The following is a 14,077-nucleotide window of genomic DNA, read 5'->3' as shown; positions in this document are numbered from 1 at the left end:
GATTTGTGTAGCATTTTAGAATTCAAAGTATATTCTCATTCGTTATCTTATATCACTTTTGAAATAATCTCTCCAGATAGAAAAATTGAGGTTCAGATAGATGAAGTGCCTTGCTCAAAATGACACAAATATTTAGTATAAAAATTAGAGTTGGAATTGGTTTATTCCATTTCATAGGACTAAATTTCTGTAGTATGCCAGGCATTATGCTAGGCACAGAATATAATGAGATAATTAAGAGGAGGGATTCACCCTCCCTCAGACTGGTTCACTGCTCCCAGTCACTTCCAAGGATTAACAATCTTTCTGAAGAACTGGGCCATGTATTCAACAAATATTTTATTAAATGCCGACTCTGCACTGGCACAGTAAAATAAGAAGCACTAGGACCAGCCATGAATAAATAAAACAGACTAAAATTCCTATCCTTGCAGGGTTTATAATTTCATGGAAGAAAACAGATCACAAACAAATATATGAATATGTATGGCACGTGGCAGTAAGTGCTATGAACACTATGAACAGAGAATTTACTCATCATTAGTCTAACAAGTAATGAATACTACACTGATGAATACTATATAAAAAAACTAAAATCTCTCTCTCTCTAGTCATTTGGACTGATATTTACCACTCCTCGCCACCACCAAGGGGTAACCTGGAGCACAGGGGAAACCACAGCCTTTAATAATATGTTAATTCTAATTTAGGAAACTTAGATAACGAATTCTTAGCAGTTGGCCATTCAGAAATTGCTGCAGGGGGCATTTCCCTGGCGGCGCAGTGGTTAAGAATCCGCCTGCCAATGCAGGGGACACGGGTTCTAGCCCTGGTCCGGGAAGATCTCACATGCCATGGAGCAACTAAGCCCATGCGCCACAACTACTGAGCCTGAGCTCTATAGCCCGTGAGCCACAACCACCAAACCCATGTGCCTAGAGCCCGTGCTCTACAACAAGAAAAGCCACTGCAATGAGAAGCCCGCTCACCACAATGAAGAGTAGCCCGCGCTCGCCACAACTAGAGAAAGCCCGCACACAGCAACAAAAGGCCCAACGAAGCCAAAAATAAATAAATTCATTTAAAAAAAAAAAAAGAAAGAAATTGCTGCAGGCTACCAATAATTTAGAGGAAAGAGAATAATGTTCTAAGACAGACTCTGGGAAAACAATATGCTAACGAAAGAATCAACTTGCATAACCATATCTTACAACCTTACAACCTTAACTTACAGTAAGAGTGAAAACTTGAGTCTCAAATACTACGATGTGAAAGAGAATATTTCTACACTGCATAAAAGAGAATAAAGTGTAATAAACATTCTAAAATATATTAATAAACTCTATATGCCTATGAAACTTTATTTTCATGTTCATTATCAGAACCTGCCACACCACTTTCCGTCCACAGATAACTATTTTGTCCCCATATTATGATTTATGCTACATGTCAATGCGAGAAAAAGCCTCAGTTATCTTAAATGTTAGGTACTTTTTTCCTCCATTCCACTTACCTTAGCCCAATAGCGAAAGGCTAACGCCAAGGGAGTAAAGACAGGTTCCATTTTGCCAAGAGCAGCAAGTAAATCAGTAGTGAGGCATGCCATATCATTTCCTGCACTCACTCTACAAAGTAAACCACTGTGAATGACAAAGAAACAAATTTTCACTGTACTAATACCTTAAAAACCAGAATACTTCAAATCCTGTGGCTATCCTTTCCAGTCACCACAATTTACACCTCAGAACTCATAATAAAAACAAATGTTTTAATAAACTTAGAGCTAACAGAAAACTATATATCATTTCTATCACTAGAGTTCCATAAAAATTAAAGATGTTTTAACTATTCATTTATACTTCAGAAATAAATTTTAACCTCACTTAGTATTTAATATTTAAGTTCATGAAAAATTAATTTCAAAAGCAGCATTAAGATTCACCCAAATTTGATTTATGTGAGGGGAAAGACATTGATATCATCAATGTCAAATAGTACAACATACCTTCCTAGTCCATTCTTTTTGCTTTGCACATGATAAAAACAAAAAATGAAATACTGAACTGACTAGCTATACTTCTTGACTCTAATTTTTCCTATCCAAGCTTTCATGCCTTTATTGATATGCTATTTTCAGATTAGAGATCAGAAAGAATTTATCTATTAATCCACAAGTAATGCTTATATGTAAGTGAAAATAGGAGCTACCTTAAACAGAGTGACAGAATTGTAGAAGAAACATTTTTGTGGCAGGGAAAAGAATGTGACTGAGGTTGCCGCAGAGGCAATTTGACACAATGTGGTAGGAAAAACACTAGAAGTCAGAATACCTCTACTCCAATTCTGATTTTCCCCTGAATAACTTGAATTTGGACAAATCACTTAATCACTCCAGGTCTCAATTTTCTACTTTAGAAAATAAGGAAGTTGAACTAGATCTCCAAAGATTCTTCTAGCTTTGAATAAGAAAACAGAGTAATCTTAAAATGTAAAAAATAATAATTAATAAAAGAATACATTATTTCCGTATTGTTTCCATCTCTCCCACATTGGTTTCAAATACGATTATTTTCATTTCCTTTGTCAAAGGCATGTTGCTCTCTCAGTCCTATAAATATCTGAATAGAAAGCGAAGATCAATCTTCAATGACTCCTTGAATTTCAGTGAACTAAAAACTAGATTCTGATAGATCCTTGAGACAAGAGTCTATTTCTTATTTATGTTTGAAATAAGCAAAGCAGTACCTAACATACAGTAAATGCTCAATACTGTTGGGTGAATAAACAAATGAAAAGTTTTGCATTAGAATGTTTTATTTTAAACTCTCTAATAACTCCATTTCTTGTTCACATGCTTTTAGCAGGCTTGCTAATTTTAATAAATAGAAACTAGCTTAGTCAAATTAATCCAAGGAGAAATCTAAAACAAAACTCTTCCCTCTTACAGATATCCACTGCATACTTGGTTGTTGTTAATTTTTTAAAAAAACTTTATTTTCTCTTCTTTGTTACCAACCTTTTCCGATCTTTGCACACCACAACAGGAACTTTAGCGTGAAAATCAGATTCCACATCTACATATAATACTAATAAAGAAAAAAAAATAAAACATGTAAGCTAATGTCAACATCTCTCAAATGTTTGTTCTATGGTAAACATTAAGTAATAGTTTCCTTCTAAAAATCACTCTCACTGCTTCTGTGGGATAATCCACTCTTCTCGTTATGAGCATCAATCCAACAGAAGAATCTCTTACCTCTCTTGGTGTCATTTGCTGTATTATCACAAACCACAGACAGGCAGAGTCCCAAATACTGTCCGAATATTATAATTACCTTAAGAAGAAAGGTTTTAACATCCCTAAAAGTTTGAATATTTCCAAGTAAATATACAATCTAGTCAAAGTCGTTAAACCTTCATAGATATAGCAAACAGAGGACACCACTTACTTCTGAAGGCTATTTCCACAGGAGTCACAAAATGAGAACCTACAATGCTTTGACAATATAGTTCTTTTAAATCATCCATGGCAGTAAAAGGCTAATTCTACTCGCCCTATTTCCTGTTAATATATGAAGAGTCTGCCAAAGCTCTTAAGGAAAGACTAACAGGTGAAGCATGCTTCCACTCAAGTCTTTCTCTACATCTCCAAGGTAGGCCCCATGCCATAAAATATCTAATCTAAACAAAAATAGATGGATTAACATTATCTCATTTGAAGTTCAAAAAAAATCTCTTAGTAGTACCTGTTGGAATTATTAATCTATTAAAAACAAATGTGCTGAAGAGCTTTATGTCAGGAATTACATTATGCATGGTGGATATGACAATGAATAGATATAAAGAGCTCTATTAGGGATTTGGAAAACAAATATATAAACAAATAAATCCTGTAGATAACAGGATAGAGGTCCTTAAAGAGTACAGAGGGCATAAAGGAGGGAATATTCAATTTTACATTCAGAGTGAATTTTAAAAACCTATGCTATGTGACTTAAGATGATCTATTCATGCACTTTAGTGGAAAACATATTTAAAATATTTTTGCTACGTTGATAGTGTCTAGTGAGTCTAAAGAGGTAAAAGCGCTTATCTAAACTATGCTTTAGAGTTTTTGTGCAATGAGAGTCAACTATTTATTACAGAAGAAAACTCCCTTTACAGGTTAAACTGGACCAAAATCATCCCTGAAATATTAATATCCCAGGAAAATGGCCAAAAAGCTAATAAATAATGGAGAGCTGATAGGGCAGACAGAGAGAAGTTTAGAACTGACACCAGAGCCAATGAGAGGGTATGGCTAAAATCAATAAGCTATCTCTTTTAAGCCAAAATGGAAATATTTTTGACAGGTAATTTTGATTCATAAAATTTAAGATGACAATAGTAATAATAATAACAATCACAACAGCAGAAATTTAATAAGAAGGTACTGTAAACCAGGTACTTTTCTAAGCTATGGCTTAACCCATTTCATCCTCATAAACAACCCTCTCATCAAAAAGATACTATATTACTGCCATTTTATAGATGAGAAAACTGAAACATTAACACTTAAGTAATTTGTCAAAGGGACACACAACTAGTAAGTGGTACAACTAAAATTTGCCTGGAAAGTCTGGCTCCAGATTCTGGCTCCTAAGCATTTACTTTATATAACAAGAAAAGCAGTAAATAAAACCAAGAAAATAATATTCCAGACTGTACTACATGACCTGGGACCTACTTTGAGAAAGTTGTAATTTTTAAAATTTTTATTTAAAAAGTATTGTTACCTATATGAATATCCTTTTTACATAAAAATCAATCCAGACAGATGAGCCACATATGAAAGACTTACTAGGTATAATTTGGTTGATGTACTATAAATGATTAACATTGTTTTAAGTAGGGAAAAAACATATTTACTCAATGCATACACACATTTTTTCCCCAAGTCTCTCCCTAAATCTTCCTTCATCAACAATCTCCTAATGATTACAGGTTTTCTGTCTCATTTTACACAAGAAGCATCCATAATACTCAAAGGCAACATTTTGAAATTATGCAAAAGGTAATCGTTTTTAATATATCAATTTTAAATATGATACCTTTGATCTAACCGACATGTAAATGTTCTAGTACACCTATTAAATACATATGCAATACAATGACGCAAATATGCTAGCAGTTTTAGTTTAACTTGGTTAGGCATACATAAACAACACAATGCATATATCTTTAAAGAACTTTCTTTAGAAAAACAACTTTAAAAAGAAACTCACCACTTTTTTTTAAAATCCCAAGCACTTGTATCAGAAGATCTGGATGATTCATCTAAAAGAAGTTTCAAATTAATAAATACACTAACTTCAAAGTTCAAGCTGCAGAACTTTAGAGACAATTCAATCATTAAATACAAGTAAAATCATGCTCTGTATTTTAAAATAATGAAAACAGAATAGTGTTCTACTTTTATGTTAAGAAATCTTGTTCATGGAGGAAGAAGTAGAATCTAATAAATCATATAGTGCTATTATTCCAGCAACACTACTAGAATTAGTGAGTTCTTAGAGTGAGAAGAGATTCTGCAATTCCGTATCAAAACAAATGAAAAAGAAATCAGTTTACCAAATGATTTCTAAAGAGAAGTTGTTGAGGTAAGAAATTTAAGGGATATTGACAACTGGCAGCATGGCCGAAAGGTTTAGATTAAAATACTACTTTAAATAACAAGCATGTCAAATATTTAGCTTAAATGTGTACTTTGCTGCTATTTAAAAAGTATTTAATAATCATACCTTACTTGTAAGTTAATGACTATATCAGACTAGAAATTAAAACATCAGATTTTCACCCAAATCAAACCTCCTTTAGCATAAACTTATTATTCAAAAAATTTAAAACACATAAAATATCAACTGATTATTTTAAATGTTTGATATGTCAGTAAATAAGCAATGTTAGCAATGCTAAACAATACTGGTATTTTGCTAATGGCCCTAGCCACTACTTATTAAAAGTACCTATAATGTACCAGGCACTATACAAAAATACTTGGTATATATCACCTTATTTAATATTGAAGTTATTACTCCTATTTTGGAAATTAGAAACTGAGGCTCAAGAAGGTCAAGCAACTTGCTCATTGCAGCCAAGATTTGAACATCTACAGATGTATGATTTCAAAATTCTTTCCTCTTTCTATACTGCTTACCATAAGCAATAACTGTTCAACATGTTCAAATACAAGCATTTTCCCTTATTTTTTTTGACCGCCTTCCTCTTCCTTTTTATTTTCTCCCTTATTTTCTTTAATTCCACCTATGTCTGACACCTAAAAAGTACTTTCCAAAAGCACTGTTAAATCATGATGGTAACATTCTACAAGCCAGAGTTTTATATTCCCCTATATCTTCTCTAAAAAGATAATCAATAAACAATACTGAGTACTAATTAAGAACCATACAGAAAAGGGTCTTGTCTAATTACTTACCTTGGGAGGAAATTTTATATCTATATTAACATCACTACTTTTCAGAGCAAACTTAGTCAGAGACGAGCCATACAACCTAAGTGAACACTCTGGAAATGAAGGAAAAATATCATAGCATGAAACAGCATGCAAATATGAGAACTTTAAAAAACAGTGATAGGAAAACTGCATATATTTCAATTCTGTGTCTTCCAATTCTAATACAGCAATTATAGAAGAATAATATCCTTTTCTAACTGATCTACAAAATAATAAAAATGTCGCTCAGTTATAGGGTTCAGGAAGAGAGAAATAACTCATTCAAGGTCCAGTGTTTGAATAAAATTTTAGTAGTAATTCATTTAGGAATAACTAGAAGTATGTTTCACATTTAATATATAACAGTAAAGAATGTACTAACCTAGCTATAGCTACTGTCACAAACTACATATTTTTTTAAGATATTTATATTTACTTAAGAAATAGCTCTTTAAATGGGGAAGGGATCACAGATATTCAGCCAATGCTCTTTAAAAACACAAAGTGAAGCCAATCAATTGATACTGCAGACCTAAACCCAAAAAAAACTCTGGCTTTCAAGAGTTCACAGAACAAAATAAATAGGAATAATAACATGCTACCTACATCTTTTGCAAACTATCAAATATGTTATTTCAAAAATCATAATAAGGTAAATTTTTAAAGGATCTCAGCAGAGGGCAAGTTGAAAAATAACATGTTTGGGACTGATCATGGGATGTTTAGTATGTTAGGAAGTGTTAAGTTTGTACTCAGTTGAATATAAAAAAGTCTACTTTTCAAGTTCACAAAATGTCTGAAAGTCATCCAAGTCATTAAAATCATAAATATTTCACTTCTTATAATAAGAAGTAAATTATTCCTATGTATAATTTAAATTAGTGGCCATGTGTTTTATATAGAAATCTACATTATAGAAATAATAAAGAAAAATTTAAATTTTATATTCTTTCTTATAAATCTCACAATAGCTTGATATAAAATTATTATTTATCAACTGTCTAAAATCCCTTTGGTGGTAAGAAACAAGTCTTACTTAATATCCATTTACTTAAATTCAGTATTAATGCAAAAAAATGATGAGGGCTAAGCAAATAATCTATACATAAATGTCTACAATAAACCTGACCCAACTCCCCCTTGTGCCAAAAACATAAGCTTTCTGTAAAGAAAGATCAAGAAAAAAAAAAAAAAAGAAGATCAAGAGTCAAAAAAAGAAATAAAAGTGTAAATTTTACCTCTAACATCCTTAAATTAATTTTCCCCACTATCAAGCAATAGGAATTTTATTCAGTAACTAGTTCAACTGTATACACTGAAATAAATATGACTAAAATGTCCATTCAGAAGTCAATGATACTGAAAATTTAATATAAAATATAATACTCAAGCACTAAGCAATTAATGTTGTATCTGACATTTTAAAAATCTTTTTTTCTTATTACAAAATTTATGCTGTGCCGTAATTCTCCATTTTCCTTTTCTGAAATATCTCCCCCCAAAAGTCATTTACAAATAATTAATCTACTTTTAAGATGGAAAGAAAAAGAAACATTAAGAAAAACATTAAGAAAGAAAGAAAACATTAAGAAAGAAAAAACATTAAGAATTTACCCTAAGTTCAAGAGGAAGCAAGAGGAAGAGTTGTGTCATTTTAAAAATTAAGTATAAAATGAAGCTGTACCTGGTAAAAATGCTGTTATAACCTTTGACATTTCCTCCACAATTTCCTGACGAACTCTGAGGTCATCATCTGTTATTCCTTGTTCTTTTGCTAATTCAATAACTGCAACACTTAAAGCAGCCAAGTGGGCAAGGGAAGGAGGTGGTAGAGAACGAAGCTCACTTTCTTCCTGTTTTTCCTATTAGTGTGATGTTTAACAACAACAATATAAAAAAAGATTTCTATTTTAATGTCCTCGTATTTAGGAGAGAAGGACATAATCAACATATATGCACCTTCTATTGCCAGATTTAAGAAACATAGGATATGGAACTGAACAAAAGAGACAGAGATCCCTGCCTTTGTGAAGCAGGATTGAAAGAATGAGAGGTGCTGTAGGGGAGGTTGCTATTAAACATTTAAAAAATAAAAATTTTTAAATAAAAATTTTATTTAAAAAATAAAACCTGTTTTACTTTACTGTCTGCATAACTTCTGAAATGTTACATCAAAGCCAAGATTCCATAAGTAACAACATTTAGCTGATCATTTTGTTGCAGCCAAGAGAGACTGTCTTAGGTATAGCACAAGGTCTTGAATGTTCCTGATTGGCACGTACAGTACCAGATTAAATGGTCACAGGAAAACATCCTAAACAATATCGCCATGTATTTGATACACTGCCTCCCATTTAAAACTGATTTCACTGTTAGTTTATACAAAACTAGGCAAAATGTTATAAAAAAGAAAACCTCTATTCTGCTAAAAGTTTGAAAGCTAATAAAGCAAGGAGCTGAAGAGGGACTATATTATATACGCACAATGATTTTTAAAATTAATTGATTACTCTGATTTTAAAAACTACATGCTAATTGCAAAAGCTACATGAATTATAGGAAAAGAAGAAAATCACCCACCAGCTCACATCCTACTATTCCATACATTTTTCAACATAACAGACCATACTATTTCTTTAATATTATAACAAAAACATTTTCTATTATCACATTTCAGTCAAAACCAATCTCTTTTTTTTTTGAGATATGGAGCTCCCAAAAGAATAATCAAAAGTAATTTACTCTTTCCCCCTCCCCCACTCAATATAGTAAAACAAAGACTTTGGTCTATTCCTAATTCTATTCTTTGTTACCATATTCAGTCTTAATGTAAATCAAGTTTACCTATGGTACAGAATAATCAAACATAGGAAGTAAGACAACCTTGTTTTTATAAGTTTCTGAGATCATTTCTGCAACCTTAACTATAAACTACATCGTAGATGAGCATTTAAGTTTTCGGGACTACTTCTTTTTTAGGATTTATCCAAGGTATTAACAGCAATATACTTAATGAAAAAATGATACAAAATTAACATGCAACAAAATTATCTTTATTTCTAGATTGAAAATAAGAGGATAAAAGACAGCGAACACACTCTTCTATCAATGCTATCCCACATGCTGCAATAAGAACCTGCCTGCTGTGACTAAAGATCCCGCATGCTGCAACAATCCTGCTTGCCGCAGCTAAGACCCGGTGCAGCCAAATAAATAAATAAAATTTTTTTTGAAAAATAAGCCTATTCTACCTCCTTTAGGATACTGTTCCATCCAACATTTTCATTTATATTCTCATATCATTGATCATCCTCATGTAAACCTGATATCTTCATATATCCTCTGTCATAAATATGATCAATTAAATCCCTACCCTTCTGTAACTTACGTTCTAGTTAGAGAAAATAGACAACAGATAAATAAATATATACTATGATGTCAGGTAGTGTTATTAAGAAAAATAAAACAGGGTAAGAGGCTACAGACTGTTGGGAAGACGGTATTATTTTAGAATAGAGTAGACAATGAAAGCCACTCTAAACAGGTGAAGACACCTGAAAGTGAAGAAGAGAGACATTTAAATTTCTGGAGGAAGAGCATTCAAGACACAGAAAAAAGTAAATGCAAAGACTCAGAGGCAAAAAAGCACCTAATCTTATTTAAAGAGAGCAATATGTCTGAAGCTGAGTAACAAAGTGGTGACTGTGAAACATGAAACTGAAAAGTTAACTAGAAGCCAAATATTGTATAACCTCATGAAACTTGATAAGGGCTTAGAATTTTATTTTAAGTTGCGAAGCTACTGATGGGCTGTAAGTAGGAAGTAACATGATATATTTTAAAAGAACAGTTCTGGCAAATAAATGAAAAAGACTGGGGGGTGGGGGGCAGGGCAAGAAGTGAGGTAAGTTGGAAATAGTCCAGGTGAGAGATGGTGGTAGCTTAGACTTCAGCAGAAAAATCAGAGATGTGTGACAAACGACTGAATTTGGAATACATAATATTTTGAAGGTAAATTCTATAGAATTTGCTAATGGTTTGAATGTGGGGTGTAAAAGAAAGAGATGAATCAAAGATGACTCAAATGTGCTTATCCTAAGCAACACGGTAAAGGGTGGTGCCTTCTACTGAGATGAGGTAAATGCTGGAAAGAATTAGTTTAGGCTAGGCAAACTTGTCCAAAAGGCAAAAACCTCCTAATTACTCTCCCAATTCTAATCTCTGGCTCTTCAGCCCATTCCCCATATTTCTACCAGTTATTCTCCTATTTAAAAACCTTCAATGTATCTTCAACAAAATACTGGGAAACCGAATTCACAGAATATTAAAAGGATTATACACCATGACCAAATGTAATTTACTCCTAGAATGCAACAATGGTTAAACATAAAATAATCGATGTACTATACTACCTCAACAGCATGAAAAGGGAAAAATGACAGATAACCTCAACTGATGCAGAGAAACCATCTGACAAAATTCAACACCCCTTGCAGTAAAAACATTCAACAAACTAGGAATAAAATGAAACTACTGCTACATAATAAAGACCATATATGAAAAGCCTACAGCTAACATCATATCTGATAGTGAAAGACTGAAAGCTTTCCTCTTAGATCGGGAACCAGTAAAGAATGCCCATTTCACCACTTCTATTCAACATATTATTAGAACGTCTAGCCAAAGGAATTAGGCAAGAAAAAGAAATAAAAGGCATCCAACTTGGAAAGGAATAAATAAAATTATCTCTATTCACAGAGAACATAATCTAATATGTAGAAAACCCTTAAGAGTCTAAAAACAAATGTTAAAACTAATGAACAAATTCAGCAAACTAGCAAGATACAAATCAGCACACAAAAATCAGTTGCATTTCTATACACTAACAATGAACAACCTGAAAAAAAATAATTCCACTTAAAATAGCATCAAAAAGAATAAAAGATTTAAGAATTAACCAAGAAGATGAAAGAGGTGTACAGTGAAAAAAACAAAACATGGCTTAAAGAAACTAAAGAAGACATGAATAAAGAGAAAGATATTCCATGTTCATGGATTGGCAGACTTAATATTGTTAAGATGTTAACAGTACCCAAAGCAATCAATCTATATATTCAATGCAATCCCTACCAATATCCCAATGACTTTTTTTTTTTTGCAGAAATAGGAAAAAAGATCCTAAAATTCACCTGGACTCTCAAGGGACCCCAAATAGCCAAAACAATCTTGAACAAGAGGAACAAAGTAGGAGACTAACATTTCCTGATTTCAAAACTTACTACAAAGCCACAGTAACCAAAACAGTACAGCACTGGCATAAATATAGACACAGAGGCCAATAAAATAAAATAAGAGAGCCCAGAAATAGATGTTCATATATAAGGTCAAGTGATTTTTTGTTTGTTTGTTTGTTTGTTTTTTGCAGTACGCGGGCCTCTCACTATTGTGGCCTCTCCCGTTGCGGAGCACAGGCTGCGGACACACAGGCTCAGCGGCCACGGTTCACGGGCTCAGCCGCTCCGCGGCATGTGGGATCTTCCCAGACTGGGGCACGAACCCATGTGCCCTGCATCGGCAGGCGGACTCTCAACCACTGCGCCACCAGGGAAGCCCAGGTCAAATGATTTTTAATAAAAATGTCAAGAACATTCAATGGGAAAGAACTGCCTTTTCAAAACATGGTGCTAGGAAAGCTGGATATCCACATGCAATATGGATCCTTATCTTACACCACATACAAAAATTAACTCAAAATGGATCAAAGATCTAAACATAAGAGCAAAATTATAAAACTCTTAGAAGAAAACAAAAGAGAAAAGCTTCATGACATTGGATTTGGAAATAATTTTTTGGATATTAAACAAAAACACAGGAAACAAAAGAAAAAATAGACAAATTGGACTTCACGAAAATTAAAAACTTTTGTGTATCAAACAACACTACTAAAAGAGTAAAAAGGCAACTCATATTATGGAATAAAAAATTTGCAAGTCATGTGTACGATACAGAATATCCAGAACATATGAAGAACTCCTAAACTCAACTACAAGAAAATAACCCAATTCAAAAGTGGTCACCGGACTTGAATAGACATTTCTCCAAAGAAGATATATATGAATGGACAACAAGCACATGAAAAGGTGCTCAATATCACTAATCATGAGGGAAATGCAAATCAAAAGCACAATGATATACAACTAGGATGATTATTATCAAAACAACAACAACAGAAAAAACAACAAGATTTTGTGCATATGAAGAAATTGAACCCTTGTGTATCACTGGTGGGAATGTAAAATGGTACAGCCCCTGCAGAAAACAGCATGGAAGGTCCTCAAAAAATTAAACATAAATTTACCATTTGACTCAGCAATTCCACTTCTGGGTATATACACAAAAGAAATGAAAGTAAAGATTCAAACAAGTATTTCTACACCAATGTTCATACCAACATTATTCACAATAGCAAAAAGTAGAAACAACCCAGATATCCATCCATGGATGAATGGACACACAAAACATGGTATATACTACATAGAATGGAATATTATTCAACATTAAAAAGGAAAGAAATTTTGACACATACTGTACTACAATATGGTTGAAGCTTAAAGACGTTATGCTAAGTGAAATAAGCAGAAAACGACAAATATATAATTCCACTTATATGCGGCACCTACAATAGTCAAATACAGAGACAGAAAGTAGAGCGGTGGTTACCAGGAACAAAGGTGAGAGAGAAATGAGGAGTTACTGTTTAATAAATACAGGGTTTCAATATAAGTTAATGAAAAATTTCTGGAAATGGATATTGCACATCATTGTACAACAATGTGAATGTACTTAATGTCACTGAACTGTACACTTAAAGATGGTTAAAATGGTAAATACTATGTCATATATATTTTACCATAATAAAAAAATTGTTTTAAACCTTCAACGGCACCAATAGGATAATGCACCACCTTCTTAACATGAAATATACAGCAATTTAATTTCAGCATGCTTTTTTAGGCCCTCCTCAAACCATTCCCTCACCATTACATCTGGGGCAGATATCCATAGTTAAATAGTCAGCAGCTTCCAAAGATTATATGTGATACTGGGTCTCCAAATCATTACTCACATCATGACACTCTTTCTTGTATCCATCTGGTGAAACTCTAATCCCTGAAGTTGTAACTTAAATGTCAAATATTCAGTGAAGGCTTCTTAATGTCTTTCCCTTTCCAACATAATGAAATGCTCCCTTTAATTCATGATTAATAACATGCTACGCATTCCATCACTTTACCTCCTGAGATAATCACTTATTCTCCTCATTTTAAACACTGACTCATCTACTGGCTTGTGTTTTCAACAAGTAAGCATTCTCTAGCTCTAAAATAACAGCAACAACAACCACCATTTACTGAGTACTCACTATGGGCTTGGCATTGTGCCAGAGGCTTTAGAGATATTATGTCACTTAAGTCTTAAAATACACCTCCTTAGGGAGCTATTATTGAAATCATTTTATAGGGGGCAGAGTCAAGATGGCATACTAGGAGAACGCGGATTCGCATCTCCTCACAACTAGGGCAC

At 33.0% G+C, this 14,077-nt stretch overlaps 1 protein-coding gene across 17 annotated transcripts in view; it reads right to left on the bottom strand.

Moving 5' to 3' along the window:
* TUT4 (terminal uridylyl transferase 4) overlaps positions 1-14,077 on the bottom strand; it is a 142,210-nt gene that overhangs the window by 49,265 nt on the left and 78,868 nt on the right. For all 17 annotated transcript variants that reach the window (XR_010835555.1, XR_010835556.1, XM_067007605.1 and 14 more), the window contains 5 exons: positions 8,178-8,355; positions 6,476-6,564; positions 5,265-5,316; positions 3,017-3,086; positions 1,514-1,640 (listed from right to left, as the gene is read on the bottom strand). Coding sequence is in view for 15 of the 17 variants with exons in the window: in XM_067007605.1 (XP_066863706.1) it covers positions 1,514-1,640; positions 3,017-3,086; positions 5,265-5,316; positions 6,476-6,564; positions 8,178-8,355 (516 nt within the window). In the remaining 2 variants the exon portion in view is untranslated. The remainder of the gene's footprint in view (positions 1-1,513; positions 1,641-3,016; positions 3,087-5,264; positions 5,317-6,475; positions 6,565-8,177; positions 8,356-14,077) is intronic.

This window comes from Kogia breviceps, chromosome 1 (assembly GCF_026419965.1).
Source record: "Kogia breviceps isolate mKogBre1 chromosome 1, mKogBre1 haplotype 1, whole genome shotgun sequence".
In the NCBI taxonomy this organism is placed as follows: Eukaryota; Metazoa; Chordata; class Mammalia; order Artiodactyla; family Physeteridae; genus Kogia; species Kogia breviceps.
The sequence above is the reverse complement of the archived record's forward strand: the minus strand, read 5'-3'. Positions and strand labels throughout refer to the sequence as shown.